This window comes from Apostichopus japonicus, chromosome 11 (assembly GCF_037975245.1).
Source record: "Apostichopus japonicus isolate 1M-3 chromosome 11, ASM3797524v1, whole genome shotgun sequence".
In the NCBI taxonomy this organism is placed as follows: domain Eukaryota; kingdom Metazoa; phylum Echinodermata; class Holothuroidea; order Aspidochirotida; family Stichopodidae; genus Apostichopus; species Apostichopus japonicus.
In genome coordinates this window covers 16,075,261-16,097,705 of record NC_092571.1, presented here as the reverse complement: position 1 = coordinate 16,097,705, position 22,445 = coordinate 16,075,261, and the positions used below count along the sequence as shown (strand labels likewise).

General features: G+C 35.3%; 2 protein-coding genes across 2 annotated transcripts in view; one reads left to right on the top strand and one right to left on the bottom strand.

The window, feature by feature from the left end:
- Nucleotides 1-4,097, top strand: part of LOC139975970 (type-1 angiotensin II receptor-associated protein-like) — a 25,546-nt gene extending 21,449 nt beyond the window's left edge. The window contains exon 7 of the mRNA XM_071984288.1: nucleotides 210-4,097. The gene's annotated coding sequence lies outside the window, so the exon portion shown is untranslated. The remainder of the gene's footprint in view (nucleotides 1-209) is intronic.
- Nucleotides 3,742-22,445, bottom strand: LOC139975969 (leucine-rich repeat-containing protein 23-like). The gene is made up of 7 exons (XM_071984287.1): nucleotides 22,211-22,445; nucleotides 18,299-18,411; nucleotides 14,027-14,280; nucleotides 12,003-12,133; nucleotides 11,133-11,346; nucleotides 9,542-9,696; nucleotides 3,742-8,761 (listed from the first exon to the last, which is right to left on the bottom strand). Exons 1-7 carry the CDS (start codon nucleotides 22,322-22,324, stop codon nucleotides 8,720-8,722), a joined length of 1,023 nt encoding a protein of 340 aa, XP_071840388.1. The 5' UTR covers nucleotides 22,325-22,445; the 3' UTR covers nucleotides 3,742-8,719.

Genomic DNA, 22,445 nt, shown 5'->3' with positions numbered 1-22,445 from the left:
TAAAAAGTCACTTGTGGTCAAAAATGTCAAAACCTTATAAACAACAAATATCTCAAATGGAAACCTACAATGAATCTCCTATGTTGTATGTGCATGACCCATATAAAGTGGATGATGTCTATCCTTTAAAGTGGAGGTCCAAGGTCATTGAAGGTCAAAATGTGGAATACCTCATAACTTTGTAAAAATTCTCTCTTTCCCCCCTACAGAGTGAATCTTTTGTGAAATGTGCACCCCTTGACCCTGTGAGTAGCGAGAGAGTAACACCATGTCCTTCTTCCGGTGTGCAGAAATATTGACCGTTCGATCCCTCGTGCGTAATCTTTTAGTGGTGTGTGTATCATCGATAGCAGATGTGTATGTAGACGATGGTTTGTAGGAAGATGAAAATAGAGGAGAAATAGCAAGCGATGAGACCCTTAGAAGAGCAAGACCTCGGACAGTGAAAGGAGATAACAGACCAATGGAGGAGGAGGAGGAGAAGAAGAAGAAGAAGGGGGTACTATTTCATGAATTTCTGGACGATGCAGATCTTATCTCTCTCGGTCATCGTAATCAGTACGTATCGTTACGTAAATGCTCAATTTCTCTAAGTCAAGATTTCTTCTTTTGGTTTAATGCAGAAAACCTCATCATGGACAAAAAAAAAGATAAATTAGGTTCTTTATTCTTACACCTGAAAATTATATTCTTCCAATGGTAAAAATTTCTGAAGTTTATTTCGGTGGATTTTAAATCCTCTTTATATTTTTGCTGGGAAGGTCGGTCAATGTTTGAATGTTGCGGTGCGATTTAGAGTCCACTGTGTGCCAGTGGAGGTCAACCTTCAAGAATCACTTAGCCGGGCTATTGGGTCAAGGGTGGCACCATAATGGTGATAATATCCACATGGTTCAAGTTCAAGTGAAGGGTTTGAATTTTTTTTAAAAATAAATTATTTCAAAGGAAAAAATGAAAAGATGTTAATCTTTAGGAGCAGATATTTTTTTTTTATAGAGTAACATATCAAGAGATTTCACATTTTAGGGATTTGAGTGGAAATAAATTTTGAGTGAAGTGGCGACTGTTTAGGTCTGTGCTTCAGTTTTAGGACAATGTGTACGTGACGTGTAACAGTAAAAAAAAAACACTCTTATTTTAATTAGGAAGTACAAATTGTTCAATTCTTAGCTTTTGAAAATCTGAAAGTTTGTTTAAGAAGAAATTGTCTGCTATAACTTAATTGAGGGTATATTTAAATAGGAAACTAATGATATATTTCATCATTTACTCATTGGTATAGCTAATCTAAGAGGCATGAAGGCAGAGGGATGGTAAAACTGCAATATGAAATTAAAAAATTCAACCCCAAGATTAATATGAATCATTTTGTTGAAACATGGTGAATTTTGGCAAGATGACCCCCCCCCCCCCCCTCTCTCCCTCTCATTATAAGATACATGTTGTCATGTCATCAAACTTTCATGAGTTAGTTGATAGTTCTATGTGTGAACATAGGACCTCATGGAAAGTTGATACCTGAGAGGTCTTGTTTCTTACAACCTACTTCACATACAGAATGCATGTGTGTATCACAGAAACTTTCACAGTATGCCTGTTCCAGAGTTGAAACAATATTAATGTTCAATATGAGTGAAATATATTGAAAATATCTTGCCAAATTTTACTGCTTGTTGATGTGAGTGAAATGACCGGAAAATAATGACACAATTTTGACTGGAATATTAAAAAAACAAAAACCCAAAGGTGAGGGGGAAAAAATTGCCTATAATTCTGTTTCATGTATTGCTCATGAAGACAATTGACTAGAAGCTGATTGGATATGGCTGTATGCAGCTCATGATTATTCATGAGGTGTAGGGTTTGAACAGATCAAAATATGATACCAGTACTACTGTGTACTGAGAGTCTTGCATTTGATTTTTGTTTTCTTATTAAATTCTAGATTTTTCTTTTTTTTTTGTGCTCAGTTTGCCAAGGAATAGCTAGCTGGATAATTTACATTCCAATACAAACCTTGGAAACCAAAGAAACATATTTATTTTTCTTTGGGAGAGAGACAGTAATTTGGGAGTCTTGCTATGCTCATTCAAGCATTTTTTTTTCTTGTATAAATTTTAGTAGGATTAAAGTTTTCATATTGATTTAGATATCAATGCATTTCTGTGGATGGATAAAGAATTTGACCATTGTGTTATTCTTATTAATACTACATATTATTATTATTATTTAATTTCTGTAATAACTGTTTGCACTATAGAATGAGTAACCTCTCTTTAAACAAATACAAATAGAATATGTAAACAGCACTGACTGGTCTTTGGTAGGAAAAATTAGGATTCTCAAAAAGAAATATTTTTAACAAAGTTTTTTTTAACATTCTCTTTGTAAAGCTACAATATTTGTTGCTTTGAGCATTGTCAGGTGTAATTCATCTATGGTTCCTCAAGTCACCGAAATTCAAAAAGAACTGACAAATGGTGAAAAAAATTGGCCATTTTCTCAATATAATGAAATATTTCACAGTGTATAAAAAATGTCATGTAACTCTCAACAATTATTAAAGGGATTGCTAGCTCAGACTTGGTAAAATGTGTCTATTATTTCAAATAGGAACACTGCTCTTTCTGGGTATTGAAACATATTGGTTTAAGATTCTATATTGTTATTATGCTTATGAATGAGTAAAGGATATGATTAATGCCTACTGTAAGTGATTGCTACAAATCTTTTTCTGGTTCTCACTTCATTATTGGACAACTTTAACTCACTTGCTCTATATAAGTAAGATACTTGTTTTAAATTTTGAGCAAACTGTATGGCAAGGAATCACAAACCTAAACTGGCCTCCTGTTATTGGACTGTAATGGCAAATTGTTTGCTGCAAAACTTTTTCTGGTTCTCACTTCATTATTGGACAACTTTAACTCACTTGCTCTATATAAGTAAGATACTTATTTTAAATTTTGAGCAAACTGTATGGCAAGGAATCACAAATCTAAACTTGCCTCCTGTTATTGGACTGTAATGGCAAATTGTTTGCTGCAAAACTTTTTCTGGTTCTCACTTCATTATTGGACAACTTTAACTCACTTGCTCTATAAAAGTAAGATACTTATTTTAAATTTTGAGCAAACTGTATGGCAAGGATTCACAAATCTAAACTTGCCTCCTGTTATTGGACTGTAATGGCAAATTGTTTGCTGCAAAACTTTTTCTGGTTCTCACTTCATTATTGGACAACTTTAACTCACTTGCTCTATAAAAGTAAGATACTTATTTTAAATTTTGAGCAAACTGTATGGCAAGGATTCACAAATCTAAACTTGCCTCCTGTTATTGGACTGTAATGGCAAATTGTTTGCTGCAAAACTTTTTCTGGTTCTCACTTCATTATTGGACAACTTTAACTCACTTGCTCTATATAAGTAAGATACTTATTTTAAATTTTGAGCAAACTGTATGGCAAGGTAATCACAAATATAAACTTGCCTCCTGTTATTGGACTGTAATGGCAAATTGTTTGCTACAAATCTTTTTCTGGTTCTCACTTCATTATTGGACAACTTTAACTCACTTGCTCTATATAAGTAAGATACTTATTTTAAATTTTGAGCAAACTGTATGGCAAGGAATCACAAATCTAAACTTGCCTCCTGTTATTGGACTGTAATGGCAAATTGTTTGCTGCAAAACTTTTTCTGGTTCTCACTTCATGATTGGACAACTTTAACTCACTTGCTCTATATAAGTAAGATACTTATTTTAAATTTTGAGCAAACTGTATGGCAAGGAATCACAAATCTAAACTTGCCTCCTGTTATTGGACTGTAATGGCAAATTGTTTGCTGCAAAACTTTTTCTGGTTCTCACTTCATTATTGGACAACTTTAACTCACTTGCTCTATATAAGTAAGATACTTATTTTAAATTTTGAGCAAACTGTATGGCAAGGAATCACAAATCTAAACTTGCCTCCTGTTATTGGACTGTAATGGCAAATTTGTTAATACAAATGTATAAAGATCACAGCTGGTGAAACCAAATTTTTGTAAAGTTAAAATTGGAAATGCATTCTATGACAAGAGAGGGAAAAAGAAAGAAATGAGACACGTTAACAGTCGATTATCAAGGCATTGTTGACTTGATAATTAATATAATTTATGCATAGAATTACAATAAATTAGCATGTGATTAAGGTACAAGAACTTGCATAGATCTGACGTTCAGACTTGGCGTAAAGATGGCTAAATTTTAACCTAGTATTGGATACTCAGAGTCTCTCTATCACTCAATCTACATTGATTAAGAAAAAAAATCATTAAAGTGAGCAATTCTTCTTTTTTTTTTTTGTAATAAATGTTTCTGCTTCATGTTTTATTATTATCCACCTTTTGTTTAATGTCTAGCATTTGTCTTTCACTGTACGATTGTGGTTCTTTAGTTTTGCAATATTCACCATAACATATCTAAGTTTCTTTTTTTTGTTAAGTCATTATCTAATCAAACATGCTTCTTTTTATTAAAGAACTCAAAATAATTACCTCATCAGTTTCCTCTTCGCTATAAATGTCGGAAAAGAGCAAAGAAATGATACAGTTGGAGCTGGATTCGAGCCAGTGACCTCCAGGGTTACAAGCCCAGATCTCTACCAACTGAGCTATCCAGCCCTTAGTCAGTGGCAATTCCTATATAACCATTTCATTGCTCAAGGGGGGGGGGGGGGGCACCACTTGAAACTTGGGCCTCCAAAAAAAGGATTGATTCACACCTTATTGGCTCACTATGGTTGTAATTTATGTATTAATGGAGTTAATTATTACTACAAATTAAGTGATATGCTGAAAAGTAGTAATCCCAATCAACACCATAAACTTAAAGGAGAAAGAAATTTTAATCATCTTTATCTAACTAGAGAATTCTTGTAATGAACAAATGCTCCTAATTGCTAAGAAATTGCTAGAAGTTTTCAAAAGTGCTAAAAGTTATCAAAGTGGTTTCCATGAGGTCTCTGACGATTCTACTTTCTCACAGTCGGATATTCAGGATGAGTGTTAAAGCAGATGAGTAAATGTCTCAGAGTGGACAAATACCTTACGGCTGCAGTAAAATGCTCCTTGAAATTATATCACGAGCGACCATTTGTCTGAATTTCTAGCATATTTGGGAGCAATACTGATGACCTTTGAAAGCAATGAGTTCACGCAAAGAGATGAAGATGCAGATTTCTGTCCATATTTAGAATTGATCAGCTGTAGAAATAAACTACTTTGGTAAGATCTGTTTTAAGGTGAAAGGTCACATGAATAGTTACCTGCGGGGTGTTTGAATATTCAAGGCATATTGATCTGTTGATATTTTATACAATGGAAAGAATGTTTCATAGCTTTCTCTTTTCTCTCTATCTCAGGATTGAAAAAAAGTATCAACATTATTTCCCCCCCTGTATTCTGGTCACTACATTTCACAACTTACATCTGCCTTCTCATAATATTATTTATCACTATTAACTGAAATTGATGTTTGTGGATTAAGATGGTTCCGTGTTTTCTACCCATTACCAAACCCGAAAGTTCGGAGTAGCTGTGACTCCCTGTCCTATAGCACAAGGAGGACTTTTAAGTAAAGGGTCTTGATTCACTTTATGAAAAAATGTAAAATAAAATACTGCCACCCTTTTCATGACATGCCAGGTTGTAATACAGTTTTACACAGAGTATCAGGATTGGTATATTGACATTTCAAAGCTCAATACTAATGTATTGTTCTTGTAGACTTGCTTGGCCTGAAAAAATCATTTGGCTTCTTTTGGAAGGGGGGGGGTGGGGGAGGATGGGAGGATTGGGTTGGAAATTCCTTTTTCTTGGTTTTCAATTCCTTTCTACTATCATTTTATGGTAGAAATGTCAAATTTTCTGGCAATGTTATTGAAAGCTTTCATTGTAAGGTGGAAAACAGAAAGGTGGGGTTTGACCTGTTTTATATAAGCTTAGGAGACTGACAGCCTTACTACTTTCTCTGGGGATCTGGTAGTATATACATATATCATACCTGGGTGGATCCTGGTGAGGGGAGGGAGGGGGTGGATAGGTTGCTTGGAGATGATGCGGATGGAATGACTAGTCAAATAAAGAATAATATTGGATTTTTTCGGGCAGGTATCATTGGACCAATCAGATTATCAATCTGTATTTGTTTCAGGTGTGTACAGCGGTGTGTGTGTGCAGGTGTGACGATTATGTAGATAGTGTACTGCTAATAATACCTACGGCTTCTTTCCTGCTTATTGAAAATGGGGAGTGGTTTAGCATTCACCTATTCGGCAATCCTTTTTTTGGGGTACTCTGAAAATAACTTGTTAAAGCAGCTGGCTACGCTAATATGTTAAGTACTAAATGATTCATGACTAACTGCTTTGAAGGTACGAGGACAAAACTTTTTCTTAGTGTTACGTAGAGACTGATTGAACTTGAGTGAATAGTAGTATTTGGTAATGAAATGTGCAATGTTTGTTGAAATTTGGCTTTCTCTCCAAAGGAAAAAAAAAATAATAGTGAAACTGAAAAAAATAAGTAATAATAATAATACCTAAAGAATAAAGTGTATGGACAAACGTTATAAATGTCACTTTGTACTTTTTATTTTGTGTGCGTCAGACATTCATTAATTTGACATCATGTCGGACAGAATTAAAGCTGCAGTAGGGGTGGGGCAGGGGCGGGGGATTGTTTCTGTGTTGTATCCCAATTTGGCTGCAACCAAAAATGGTTTTATCTGTAATTAATTCAAGGCTGGGGAATAGATCTTTGGTAAATTTATATAGTTGTTTAGGTAGACCTAGTTGTGAATGCAAAGTGATAAAAGCTTCTGCACCACCACCCCCCACCCCACATCAACCCCTCTTTCTCTACTGAATTTGTGGTTCGATCACAGCATTCCTGTGCTACTTTGAGAATGTTTCGCCCATCGATACTTTGCAAACTTTTCCCATTATCTTGTATGAAGTAAAACCTGATTCATTGAGCATGTAATATAATAGCCTTCGCACAGGGACTTCATCTGGACTATGTTATAAAGATTATGTCCCTCAGGATGGAGACTGTTACCCTCCGCAGAGAAAAAAACGGTTGAACTCAACAAAAAGAAAAAAAGCTCACAGGAACTTACAGACCTACCCCCTAAAATTGGTCAGTGACTTGTCAGGAAATTAAATAATCTGCACACCTTCAAAATATCTTCTGAGAATAATTTATCTGACCATTTTCATAACTTGAAGGTTTAATGTCCTTCCTGTGACAAACTTATGTGAATGACCGATAATGTCAAAAGATCTCCACCCCGCTGATATCCATGCAGACACCGAAAGAAAATTGAAGCACTGCAAGACTGTCGTTTATGTCTTTAATACTGAACTATGTACCTATGAAGGAAGGTAATAAGGCATGTGAGTGCGTCTAGGAAGGATGACCCCAGAAGGAGAGGGAGGGGCGGGAGAATTGGAGTGAGATGGCGAACAGACGAATTTCTCCGTGCGAAGTAGTTTAATTGTATACTAATAATAATAATAACCAGCAGTTATATTTTTACGACGCTTAAGCGACCACAAATGTGGGAGAAACCCACAAGGGCTTACGGATTACAAGAATGGCTTCCAATTCAACTTTTTAACTCAAATTTGGAATCCTTTAAAGTAAGAAAGTCATTTCAGATGGGAAAACCGTAGATTGCTATCAGATGAATAACTCACCTTACTGTGACCCGGCCGGGAATTGAACCCAGGACCTCCCGATTGCTAAGCCTCATTGCTTCAAATGCCACCACCTTTATTCACTATATTAAGTTGATCAACATGGCTATTCTACCATTATGTTACTTCTATTATATCTTTCTTTTCCCCACAAATTAGCACAAAGAGAAACAAGAATAAACAATCCATTTCCTCTCCATGCTTGACTGACTCTTAGTTATACAAGCAATTTTTTCCATTTTTTTTTTGCATCATTTGCAGATAAACAAAAAGATGCTGTAAAATGCAAGAATGACAAAACATTTTGTGGTGAAAATGTCACATTCCGTAAATACAAAATTTTATTCACACTGTACATATCTGTTAAAGGAATGCAATGACTATTTAAGAACTAATATAGAAATTGCTGTTATAACTTTGTTTTATGAGACAAATCATTCTTTGGACTCAAATTAATTCTCCTTTGCTGGGAGCCTCAAATAAATTCTTCTTTGCTGGGATTCATTATTCTTTAATAATGCTATCCAAATGTAGACAAGTCAATAAAACTTTTTCGGCCAAAGCATTTTAACTGGAACCACGACATTTGGGCAGCATTTTCCTCTTAGGAAAAAGTTAACATTTGTTCACTGCTCAGATGTACTCCGCTCGGTAAAGATGTACTCCGCTCGGTAAATATGTATCCATTTGGTTTTCTCTGAACTTGGTCCCAAGATAACAAAAGTCTATTGTTTTACAATAACGCTGCCCCTCTCCACCCTTGTGTATGATTTCTCTCTAACACTACGCATGGTCTTAATTGATGACGTTGTTTTTTCTATCAAAGTTCCAGATGTGCGCATCACTTTTTGAGACGATAATCCATCCGACGACAACGACGAGCTACACATCTGCTTTACATTTAAATAAAGGACAAAACCATTTATGCTCCAGGGGGGATATAAGAAAGGTGCGAACTGCAGGCTCCCTAAATTAGGCATCCTCCCCATCAGAGTGGATAACTTCCTCTGCTCCCTGGAAACAGAAATAAACAGAAATTAACTTTAGAGCATCAACCAACCCTTGTCTTCAATCTCTAGATGATTTTTAGAGAAAAGGAAGAAGAATATTTGGCAGTCTACCCTTAGCCAATCTGACTATTCAGTCCCTAAGATTTCTCTGCATTTAAATTGTATTCACACTTTGTCCAAAAGTAGGTTGAAGCAGTTTGCTTTATTTGCTTCTATGTCCCCCCCCACGCCCCCCCCCCCAAAGAAAACACCCTCTCACACCACATCAGTCTGGTCCTGTGAATTTAAAAGTGAATGTGATCCTTTTATACTATTATAGCACATGGTTTCAATGTGGGGAGGAGGAGCACAGACTTTGAGGGTGAACAGAACATGTGACTTTTATGATGTAGGGACAAATCGCAAAGTTACTCTCTCAAAAAATGGATTCTCTGTGCATTCTGTGCCTTAAATTCCAGTATTTGAATCCCTTGTTTTGTTATTTTGACTTAATATTTAAGTAACAGGGCTCGCTTTTACCTTTTCATTTGATCTTATTCTAAGGTTATTCCACGACAGGGCACTTTTCAAAAAATAACTAAAGGGCACTTTTTTATAACAAAATATGGCAAAAGGTACTGCTACATTATATTACAAAATGAAGAACATTTCCTCAATTTATAGGAAAGGGGAACTGTTTTTCCACATATCAGGGAGGCAGTTGCCCCCCCCCCTCCCCCAGCATATTTTGGAAGAAATACTCTGGACCTTCTAAAGTATGAAAGATTATTCCAGGAAGAAGTACCTCTGCTGCTAATTGCTCTGCTCTCCTCTGCTCATAGATTTCTTCCGCTTCTTGCCTCTCCTCTTCTGTAAATTCATCTTTGTCCAGTCTCTCTATCCTCCTGAGGTTTATCAGGACCTCCATCCTATAGTCATCCTCATCAGAGATTGGGTTATCTGGTTAGTATGAAAGGAAATATATGATACGGGAGTGAAAATATTAAAACTGAAAGGGCATTTTATATTACATTACAAAATGAAGGACATATTCTCAATTTATAAGAATGGGGAACTTGATGTTTTTCCACACAAAACAGGGAGGCAGTTACAACCCCCCCCCCCAGCATATCTGGAGGTAATACTGTGGACCTTCTTAAGTATAAAGACGTCCACAGGTGCTAAGCTTCTCGGTGAAGTAGGAGGAGAAAAATTGGAAATGTACATGGTTCAGGAGGAGGAGGGGCGAGATTGAAAAATTTCACTGGGGAAGGAGTAGACAAATTTTGTACAGCATGCAGCTTGTATCAAAAAAGTATCAGTTACTTTATAAGTGTGCACTGAGCATAGCATGCTAAATTGATAGAAATTTTCAATATTAAAAAAATATAATGAAAACTAATTATCAGCCATAAAGACTTTATAAAGAATTTTTATCTGTTACAAAAGTGCTAACTTTTCATCCATTATGTTACTGTTGACTTTGCCTGCACAGCGTGACATAATCATCAAATTTTGAGAGAAACAAAAACGATGGCCCCATATATATGTGTGACTGATAATTATTAGTAGGTATTCATATCATGTTTCACTTTTTCTTTCTCTTCCTAACTGGTTGCCAACTTTATAGGCAAATGTAAACATTAAACACTGCTCGGTAAGTAACAGAAGCCACAGAAATCAATCCTGAAAATTGTGTCCAAACATATAAAGTAAACAACTTCATGTTAGTCTTCCATAGATAAGTTGTTACAAACTATGCAAAATTTGTTTTTGTCTGGCTCAGTCCAAATAACTGTTGAGTAAGGAATAGATATTTTAAGGTCATCGATGACATCCTTATTTTTAGCATGCTGAAAAATTTGCTCAAAAAATGAAAAGAAAAGAAAAAAGAAAATACTTTTCTGGAGGTTCTGAGCCTTTCAAATTATTCCCAGATATTGAATGATGGTGAATTAAATTCGACATTTCTTTCCAACCATCAGGGAAAAATTACTGGGCCTTTTTGGTGCAGTTCAAAAAGCATTGGTGCTAATATTTCCTGAAGATTGTCCTCTTAGGTTTAAGTCCACCATGGAAAACTTGTGAACACAGAGATAATGTAACAAAACCAACAATACCATGCAAATAGATTTTCCAAGCATCTCGACTGTCCGCAAATGGTTGCTGTAAGTCTCTTTGAACGTTTGCGATCGTTTTAGCGTATCTAGCAATTCTCGTGTTACTTTGTAGTCCCTGTAAGATTAGCTACAAATATCTGAACATGAATAACCAGAATTTGACTTTTTTGTTCAGCATATTTTGGGGGTCTATACTGATGACCTTCAAGCCAGTATCATATTTGCTTCTACAGTGTATATGGTAGATGAATTAAACGATGATGATGATGAAATTACCAGACAAAATAAGAGCCCTCAGTTTTGGTAAACACTTCAATTTAGCTGTCTCTTTCACATCTCCGATGTTGTTTCCTCTCAGATTCAGGTACTGTAGGTTTATCATGAGATCAGAGAAGCCGTCCAATTTCTCGATCTGGTTATCCCGGAGGTGGAGCGTGGTGAGATGTTCCAGTCTCTCCAATCCCTCCACCAATGTGATCAAGTTACCCCCCTGTGAAGCAAATCATGGTTGATTATCATATTGCATATAATCTGCAAAATATCATAGGATATTATAATCATATTATGATACAATATCACAAAAGCACATTGCACTATAATATCATATCATAAATAACATAATAATGATTATCATATTACATAATCTGCATAATATATCACAATTTGCACATTGCAGTATAATATCATAACATATCATAAATAACATAGTAATGATTATCATATTGCATAATCTGCATAATATCATAGGATATTATAATCATATTATGATATAATATATCACAAAAGCACCATTGCATTATAATATCATAGCATATCATAAATAACACAAGAGATGTAGTACAGAACGCAGGAATTATACATAAATGAGAGAAATGAGAAAAAGATGATTGGAATATTATCTTGGGCACCTGTGTGGATGGGAGATTGGAGTGAGTTAAAGGGCAAAGGAGGGTGTGTGTGGGAGCCGAATGGGTGAATTGAAAAGGAACAATTCTGACTATTGTGAGCGATAATTAATGTAAACTAAGAAGAGAACAAATAATTTCAGGAGACAGTTTTCGGGAATCGTTGAATGCCTCCCCCTCCTACTCTCTCCCAGCCCCAGGGAATGTGCAACTTTTATTTCTATGGATATTTGATACTCACCAGAAACAGATTCTTAAGTTTGGGCAGATTTACTCCACCAGTTGAAGTCAGCTTATTTCCTCTCAGCTCCAGGGTATGTAGTCTGCCAAGCTTTGAAGGGTCCAAACCAGATACTGCAGTAATTTCATTAACTGGAATCGAAGAAAAAAAAGGAATTAAGCAACTTAGTTAAAATTCAAATTCTAAAATTACAAAATTAACAACAAGGATCCACTAAGAATCAGATAAAAAATGTGTATCTTCATGCCCTTTTCAAAATTATAGATAAAAACTAGAAAAAAACTGTATAGTCATGATCAAAATTAAAATAAAACTAAATTCTACAAAAACGAATTCCTTTTAGTCCCGCCCCCCAAATTCAAATAAAGAAATTAAAAAGGCAGGAAAATCAATAAAAAGAAGAGAAGAAGAGAAACATAAAGGTTGTCACTTCTAAAGGTGTTTCCTCGCGTTTCAAATTTTTGTTTTTGATTTGAACATTAGAAGGGAGAGATATTCTGTTTTGAAACTAAAATCCTCAAGTAATGTTTGGTGGCCAAAGATAGTTACAAGTTCTTGAAGGTCATAAATAATTCTCTCAATTGAAACTGAAAAAGTTCAAAACATCCTTTAATTCAGAGAAAGTAACTTTGAGGGGAGCAGTGCACTTTAAAACAGACAAGAAATAATTTTATGTCCAATTCTGTTTTTATCCTTTAACTGAAACCCTATAAGTTATTCTCAAGTTTACATATATTTACGTACAGTATCAGCTTTAACATCCTCTTCCTCCTCCTCCTCACACCCCCTCCCCCCACCCCCCTCCCCAAAACCATGTCCTTAAACTGTGAAACTTTTCTCCCCTCATCCCTTCTATTGTCTTACACTGCTATTTCCAACGTGTTATATCACGATTTGTCAGGCCTCAGCTATTTGTGTTGGCAAAGATAACTGTTGTAATAAGAATTTTAGCATCAAGTAAAATGCCTAATTAGAGAAAGAAATGAATTTCATTCCTCCCCCGCCCCCCTTCTTCTCTTTCTTGTAATGAGATGAAAAGCTGATAGCATGATGCAGGTACCTGCAAATGTATCCTTAGAAAATATGAGTTGCCAACTGGGAGATGTTTGGCACAAAAGATAACACGTCTACTTATGAAAACCTTTTTCGCACCGTTATCATCTATTCTACCCGCCAGTTTGACCATGAGAAAGAAAAGCAAAAAACATTAGCGAATTTTTTTTCTTTATCTGTAAAGTTTGTCGTCCTTCTGTTGATCTTGATTTGAAATCCAACAAAAAAGTGCCTGGCCTATACTGAACTATTACTATAAAGTAAGTTCACAAAAAGGTGGTCAATATTGGGTGTTGTTGTTGTTGGTGAAGGACACAGCATAGGTTTGAATTTTCAATGATTGTTCAAGTCTGTGACAGGCTGTTTGTTTGACATTTTCGTTGATAATAACTGTCACAATGCTTTATCTAACTAAAACTGCACAATTTGTTCAATATTCACAGAAATTCTAGTGCGACGACGGTTAGATGATCACACCCCATTATCACAAAAACATACATACTTCTAATTCCGGCACATCCTGTTGAGGTTGGGATATTAAAAGTACCCCTTCCTGTACCAATAGGCAGACGAAAGCATCTCACAGCCTGATAGAGTTTCTTTAGTTTCTGATAAATAGAGCCTTTTTGCAAAGAATTGTCATATTATACAGAAAATTTGACACAATGTCCTCCTATGTTATGTTTGCAAACTGCCAGTAGTCATTACTGTCAGGCCTTATGAGAGGGAGGGGAGAGGGTGAGAAGGGGGAGGGGAGTTACAGCTTCAGGTACTGGGTCAATTAGGAGGCCGGGGGAAACATGGCATAAAGAATAGTATTTTTCCATTTTCATAATATACTTAATGTGAATTGGAGAGGGCAAAAATTCCCCTGGGGCCCAATATGGATGGCTCTTGATCTTCTGATTACTAATATCTTTGAAAGTGACTTTTTTGTGTGTGTGTCCCATCATCTATTTTTTTGTACTTACATGATATATTGAGGGTCTCCAACAGCGGGTGGTTTGCCCCTTCTGCGGACGTTAGGCGATTGTTTGAGAAGCTGGCCGTTTGGAGGTAAGGCAACTCATCTAAGTGGGCAGAGGTTAGCATGTTTCTGTCACATCTGAGAGTCAATAGGTGTGTGAGCGAATTCAGAGGTGAGATATCCTTCAACTTGTTAGCAGAGAGATCCACGTACCTCAGATGGATATAGGAGTTAAGTACGCTGATATCTGTCACCTCTCTAAGAAGATAAAATGAGAAGAAAACTTGCATCAATTACAACACAGAGAACTCCCCTTTTTCTTTGGTGGGGAGGGGGGGGGGGGTTAAAGAACCACTCGAATGACACTTCATTAATAGGCCTTTAATGAACAGTAACGTCTCCTCATCAAACTTTATTTTCCCAATAGAAGTGTATTTTTGCAACAATCAGGCGCCCATCTGGGGTGTGGGTGCACTCGCCCATCCCTTTTCAACCCACAAAAAAAAAAATTAATAGCAGTTATTAGCACAACGTTGCAGACCTAATTTATAGCCTAAACTTGTTTCAGGTGCACCATGACCACAGGGACCCCCTCGGAACAGAACAAGGCCACATCCCCCACACAACCCCACAAACACCCCCCAAACCCACCCCCTTTCGAAAATCCTGGATGCCATCGCTGACAATGTGTGTGTTCTAGACCTTTGTTCTTAAACAATATAAATCTTTCAGTGATATAAAATCAATGTTACTATTCTATGTGTAAAGACCGACTGTTTTAATTACACATTCAAAGCAACACTGCAACTGAAAAAATCATCCTTTTCTTTTGTAGAGCATATGTCATCTGACAATGAAATTAGTGACATATGGTCATCTATATAATACAGATCAGAGAGCAAAAAAAAGAAAGGGCTTACTGCAGAACTCAAACTGGAAAATTTAATCCCTGTCTATGAAAAGGACAACAATATATATATTGGGAGTCAAAAGTTGAATTAAAAAAAAAACAAGAAAAGAAAAGAAAAAACGAAAAAAAAAAAAAAATCAATTATTTTACTGTGTATACTAATTAGACTTCTAAGTGAAAAGACAAAAAATCATTACACACAACCATAGGGAAGATGGGTAAAAAATCATTACGACGCCTAAAAGTGATGGTCAGGTTTCAAGGTAATCCTTTTGGACTTATGAACTCATTTTATTCTTTAGGTGGGAACAAGTGGAAAATTCATTACTTGCTGTACAGTAACTCTACAGTGCAGTATGACTGTGTTATGTTTTGTTGTTTTCTTTTCTTTTCCTTTCATTATTCTTACTGTTAACATATTTTTTGACTTCTCTTTATAAATTTTATATTTATACTGGAATAAATACATGAAATGTTATGAAATAAGTCCTAGGGTGCAGCAGTAAACTCCACTGTTTTGTACACAAAGGATACATGATGGCCTTTAAAGCAGCAGCCTCTCATCAGCTCATGTTACAGTAGGTCGGCAACAACGCAGTTATGAAACTGAAAATGACTTATTAACTAGAAAATAAGATTCAGGATTGCAAGAATCAAGCCATGAAAACCCCTCTTCTACTTTTCAACAAACTGGGCCTCTAAATTTAAGGCTATTTAGTGGCTAAATGCGAGGTGGATTTTTACTGTTTTTGTTAGTAGGAAGATTAAAATACTTGCATTTTCTTGCCAGTAGACATCAAGAACATAAAAACTCATGAAATATCAGGTAACAGTCGTCAATCAAAAAATTGGCACGATTTTACATACTGTACCTAACAGCACAGATACTACAGCTTATCATTAGCAAATATTTTTGGGCTGCTCCCATAAGCATGTACAGTAATAACATGATGTATGTATGTGAATATGGTGATTCAAGAAAATGCCAGTGGAAACTTCAGTTTGCTGCCAGTAGATATTTTTCGGAGCACTGGCATTCTCTCTAGCAAACTGTGGCTAAAATTTTAATATTCTAGGTCTCACAAATGAAGGCTGTAATATGAGCAAGTAATACATTCATTCCATTAGTCCTGAGTACCTTCCTGCCCCGACCTAAAAATATAAATATACAAAAGTTATAAAATGCCAAAGATAAGTTTAATGGTTGAAATGAATCTACTTTGTTATGGTTTCTAGTTTTTAATCTTGTTTTTTTTTTTATCAATTTCAACTCAAACAGTTGCTTTCAGTTTACATCAGTCAAGATTTATAGATCATTTACAGATGTTAAAATACATTTAAATGTTCATGTCAAAGTAAATAAATAAAAAGAAAAGTCCATGCTTGAATTCGTTGTAAACTTTCAGTTTTCTTTGTATTTCAATTTAACAAGCCTAGTTATGAAATCAACTGATACTAACGAGTAAAAAAAGTACTATAAAAATATTTAGGTAATTTAGCATCCCATTGAAAATGAAAAGCAAACCTTTATGTGTAAGTTTGTGTCATTTGTTTTATTGCTTTCTATTTATAACTGAATGACTTCTTTCACAAATTTTGAAACATATTTTAAGTTTTTGCTTTATACATGGCAAGAAGGAAGAAGAAGAAAAAAATATGTAGCAACTTAACTCTAGAGAAACTTTAACTTTTATGGATATGATTGACAACTTCTGAAAGTACGTTTTCGTTGTCTTTTATACGCTTTTGAAAGTATACAAGGCCATATAATCGAACAAGATGAGACTGCCTAGAATTCTTTTAAAACCTATGCCTACAGTGACAAGCAGAACAATATACTGTACACTATAAAAGAGATACAATAAATAGGCTGTGGTACTGACTGGTCAAAGTGATTATGAAAGTGTATTTAATCAATTTACAGTACACTGTTAGATGGCAGAAACAATAGGGTAACAATCAGCAGGATAGTTTTAAAATTAATTGCTTTAAATGGCTAAAAGTTAAAAATTCTCTTTTGAAAAAGGTACTCCCATCATTCAGTTTTTCAGTTATGACGGATAGAGCACTGGTCTATTGAAACACAGGCATAATACTGTAGCATTAAAACAGGCTGTAAAGTTTCAGTCTGGAATGGTCAATTTGGATGGGAGCAGTGAGTAGTGACCCCGTAAAAGGGCCATCGGGGGCGCAGTGCAAGAGCGTTACCATTGGTTATACGGGTGAATATATAGACAGAGGGAGTGAGAGAAGTACATTACAGTTTAATATAGCCGTAACCATGGAAACATTTTGCACTGTGGTGATATCAAACCAGGTAAATAAAGAAATACAAACACACAAATGCAAATATATACTTATTACTTGATCATATAATCTCTCTTTTTCGCCTTTTTATTGCATCCCAGTTCTTGTTCTGGAAGTGATAACTGCATGGTACACTACTTGTAATTACAGAGATGTGCATGATATCCTGATCAAGAGACAACATTCAGTATACAATACAATGCCAGAGTAACTAGTGACTACTGGAAAAATGAGATCTGTAAATAAACTTGGACAAGAGGCAAAAGCCTGCTTTAGATCAATAATTATTCAACTCTCTATCATGATATGCAATGTACTACAGAAGATCCGTAGTGATGAATGGAAAACACTATGACAACTCATTCAGAGATGGTATCAAACAAAAACAATGCCCTGAAAAGGCGATAGTAAACAACCATATTATATAACTGTGCAAATGAACACGCAGAGGTTTTTCTCATTGCAGTATACTTTTAACGTAATTTCAGACGATAACGTACATTAAAAAGGTAGACGTTTGGAATCGACTTCTGTGTCCCTTGATTAATAACCTGCAAGTTTTTGGGGTGATCACGTATCAAAACTTTGTTTCACATAAAAAAAAAAAAAATCATATCTAAAAAAACATTATCTTTCTGAGCTACAAGGAAGTTAGTAAACTGTAGAAAATGAAACTGGCAAATTGTTTAATATATCATAGGAAATCAAAATAATGCTGATCTGTTATTCGGTTTCAGATACTGTTTTCATCTACTATGCTTGGTTTTTCAACAATTTAATGTGATTATACTTTAGCAATGAACCTGCACTGATAAAATAAAGAATAAAAACTACCGCAAATAGAAAGTCATATTTAAGAGAAAATGCTTCCCCTTTTGACATCCTGTGACAGGGTAACCAAAAACGAAAAAAAATACATATAAATATCTGTATCTATGCTTAAAGACCAAAGGGGGAGGATATTGGCATGTTTTCAAACCAACACAACAACCTTATATACAGTTAATGTAGCCTTAATATAATAAATTTAAGAGGAAGAAATTTGTATTTATAACTTACTTTTCCTTCACATCCAATCGCACATAGGCATGAGCTAGACCATTTCCAATCTTGCAAAGAAGTGACAGGTTTTCCCCGATCATTTCTTCCGTCAGAGGCACATCGGGAATTTTCTGAGAGCAACAATTAGAGTTAAATGGATTTATAGAATAGAAACTACAAATTCAGCAAGCTAAGAACAAACTCATCCATTTCTATGCTTAATCTTTTAAGTTGTTATTTAAGTTGTTACTGATAAATGGAAGTTATGGAACATTAATTTCTTTTACTCAGAGCAGACACAAACCCAACCATTGTTATTGGTCCTTTTGATATAGATTATTGTCATAACTTCCCCAAATAACAAAGGAAAATCTGATTCCAATTGGGAGATATCAAAGCTTTAATGTTCCTTTAACACACAAGGCTGCTGACTTCACTGAGTCTAAATATGACATCACTGAAGTGACACATACTTCATATTTTCTTAATTTATGATTTATTTATTTTCTATCATGTAAATGGTTTTTACAAATTATGCTGATTCTAAAGTATTGAAGCTTTTAACACAATCTAATGATGTTATTGGTTTCAGATTCGACACTAAAAACTATTTATCTTGAAACTAAGAAAAATAAAAGCAAAGAGAAAAGAAAAGAAACCATGATTCCAGATTTACAAAATGACAGATCTCTCAGACACAACTTTTAAACTAGGATATATTTCCCAAACAGAGTATGATTTTTCTTATCTGTTTGGGTTGGTTGTTCTTCACAAAGATCTGTGTCATGTACAGATGCTCAAGATGAGAGTTTAAGTGTGTGTCTTTTTTCATGGACTTTTCTCTCTAGTATACTTGTAGACAAAGATCGTATGTATGATGTTGTTGCTGTAACTGAATAGTCCAATCAAACACAATCAGTCAAGGTTGAATTCAAAATTTATAATTATAATTGTATAAGTTTACTTAAAGTTTGCACATTCATGACGATTATTTTATTGGGGGGGGGGGGGCAATCTCAAAAACTGCGAAAAATCAATTATGCACTTGATGTACATAGCAATCAACATCCTGTGTATTATTACCGATGAAAAACTACCTCATGAAACCTACTGTACTGCTAGCATAAACAGTAAAAAAAAAAGGATAATTATGATGATTATGAAAATGGGCTTCTTCTCATCCTTAGGTGTGTCCTGCTTTCGCGTTACATATTTTACCTTTTTAATTTGAAATAAATTGTATGTTAAATAAAAAATAATAATATATTGTAAGTTTCATAAATGGAATGTTTTGAAGGCTTCTTTGGCTACAACATATTTGATTGTGTGCTTTACAATAGGGATTATAAAATATGTGCCTTAGGTAAGGTAATTTTCAGAGTATCAAACAATCGTCTCAGCTTTTAACATAAACAAAAAGGAGAGACAGCAACGAGGGAGTTGGATAGAGGAAGCAGGGTGGGGGTAGGATGAGGAGGAGGACCTCTTTCCATTTATTTTTTGGCCTATTAAACATAGTAGTTTATCACTCTCTTAGGTTGTCCATAGTTCCATCAGTATTTTTTGGGAGCTACAGTACTACTGACTGGGATGGTAGTGTTGCAGGGTCATAATTAAATGATGTGAGAGATTATTACCAAGGACGATTAGTAGATATTTGCAACGTCTGTCAGTCTGCCATTTGCCTTTAGTGTAATTTGTACCATATAATACATGATACAAATTTCCATGATACAAAGTATTCCAATAATACTGTATATCTTTTCTTGCTCTTCAGAAATGGTGTTGAATTTGAAGTTTAAGCTATATTATTACTACATATAACTATATATGTATATATATATGTACATATAAATATATAGATTCAAACTGAATAGTTAATTTTGAGGTTATTATGTGTTCTTGTAAATGAACTAGAGAACAACCACACATTTAATAATAGGTTAGTTTTAAGCTTTCTAGTCACTTCGCCCAACAACCATTTCGCCCAACTGCCATTTCGCCCAACCAGCCTGGTCATTTCGCCCAACCAGCCTGGTCATTTCGCCCAACCAGCATGGTCATTTCGCCCAACCATCATAGTCATTTCGCCCAACCAGCATGGTCATTTCGCCCAACCGTGTTGGTCATTTCGCCCAACCTTATTTTTACTAATATTCAGTCAGAATAATATTACTTTTTCTATTCCACTAGTTCAATTTGATTTTTTTGGGGTTAGGTTACTTTGTAATAGGTAAATAAAAAAGTGAGGTCCGCTCGATATCGATCGGAGTCTGAGCAGTTATTTCGGGTATAATGGGAGGATTACACTACTTTAGGCGTTTACGCATACAATGGAAATTATATTATTAAACAAACACAAGGGAATCGGTCTTCCTAAAACCTATCAAACCTAACCCCTAAAACACTGATCCATCCTACTGACTAACAATTCCTGAATGTTTCCTTATTAAATTGAAAAAAAAAATATATAAAACCCGTCCGTAATATTGAAGTACTATATTTAATCAATGTAACCACTTAATCAATGTAACCACATATGTAATCACATATGTAGGCCTAATCAATTTAACCACGACTTCAAGTTTCCTTAAAACTCAGTTCGTATCCCGTAACGTTAACAATTCCTGAACGTTTACTATCAAACCTAACCCCTAAAACACTGATCCATCTTCAAGATTCCTTAATATTCGGTTCGTATCCTGTAACGTTAAAAATTCCTGAATGTTTCCTTACTAAAGTTATACAAAGTAAAGGACTTCAAGTTTCCTTAATATTCCTTAATATTCGAACGTTTACTATCACACCCAACCCCTAACACACTGATCGATCCTCAAGTTTCCTTAATATTCGGTGCGTATCCTGTAACGTTAACAATTCCCGAACGTTTCCTTTTGAAGCATCATATTTAATCAAGGTTGGGCGAAATGACCAGGCTGGTTGGGCAAAATGACCAGGCTGGTTGGGCAAAATGACCAGGCTGGTTGGGTGAAATGACCAGGTTGGTTGGGCGAAATGGTATGGTTGGGCGAAATGGCAGTTGGGCGAAATGGTTGTTGGGCGAAGTGTCCTGCTTCCAGTTTTACATGTTCAGCATGTTATGTGTTGTTCTAATGAATACTATACAGTGCCCTACAAAACTTGTAAGTCCTTTTACATATTTCTGCAAGGTGGAAATAAAATGGGAAAATATAAAAAGGAATATTAATCAAATGGAAAAGTGGAATAAATTATGAAATCTTCATTTAACTACAAAAATATTTCAAAAATTGCATAAAGTCATGGCAAAATTACACTGGTATCATATTTAGTATAAAGAGCATATCCATGTACTGTTATCTGCTAAGTATAAATTAACTCTGTTTTCCCTGGTCAACAAGCTAGAACCTATAGTCCATTTGTGGGACAGGCCCTGAATGTTGTAAGACTCTTAAAATTCAAATCAGGGTGTTCGATGATTGAGAAGCTAGTTAGGCCTTTTATTACCCTCCTGTTCGTCTGAGTAAATAAATCAACCACAGTGCAGAGTACACAATTTCCACACTTGGAGATGAAGCACCAACAATTTGGGTTTCAAATCAATTGGTATTCATGTTACTAATTAACTTGTTAGGGTCTAACTTCACATTCTCATTACATTCTTTGCAACTGTAGGGTAGGCTAGGATGAATAACACATAGCCTAGAGTCCCTCAATGTAGTCCCTCAACTAACGTGGTCCCTCAACTAACACAATGTCCTATCCAACTATAAACCAATTTACTTTCACATCCTATGGTGGATCTCAGACGTTTTCTTAACATTAGCTCTGCTAAAGGGTTAATAATAATGCACACCACAATTGAATGTTTTTTTTTTCGCGAATCTGGTATAAAGGTGTTAGCCATCAGGTTACATCATATTAGGTTGTAGCCTAACTGAGTCAAATCACCTCTTCTTCTTCCTGCTCTCCTCCTTCACCGTCTTCAGTTTCGTCATGATCGAGGTCTGGTTCCTCGACACCTTCTTGATCTTCTTCATAATCCTGTTCTTCAAAATCAGACATATTTATATCATGAGAAGTCTATTAACTTAAATAACATCAGTAGATTGACAAGTTTTCGTCAATATAGCTAGCACAGTACAGTGTAGTAATACTAGACGACTACATCGACTATTGTGTTGGT

Bases quoted from the DNA above. Each gene is read 5' to 3' on its own strand.
- LOC139975969 (XM_071984287.1), bottom strand. From the start codon at position 22,324: ATGTCTGATTTTGAAGAACAGGATTATGAAGAAGATCAAGAAGGTGTC. The intron at 14,281-18,298 runs GTAAGTTATAAA...TTATCTTCTTAG, and splicing joins CGATTGGATGTGAAGGAAAA to AGAGGTGACAGATATCAGCG. The intron at 11,347-12,002 runs GTGAGTATCAAA...TTTGCTTCACAG, and splicing joins AACTTAAGAATCTGTTTCTG to GGGGGTAACTTGATCACATT.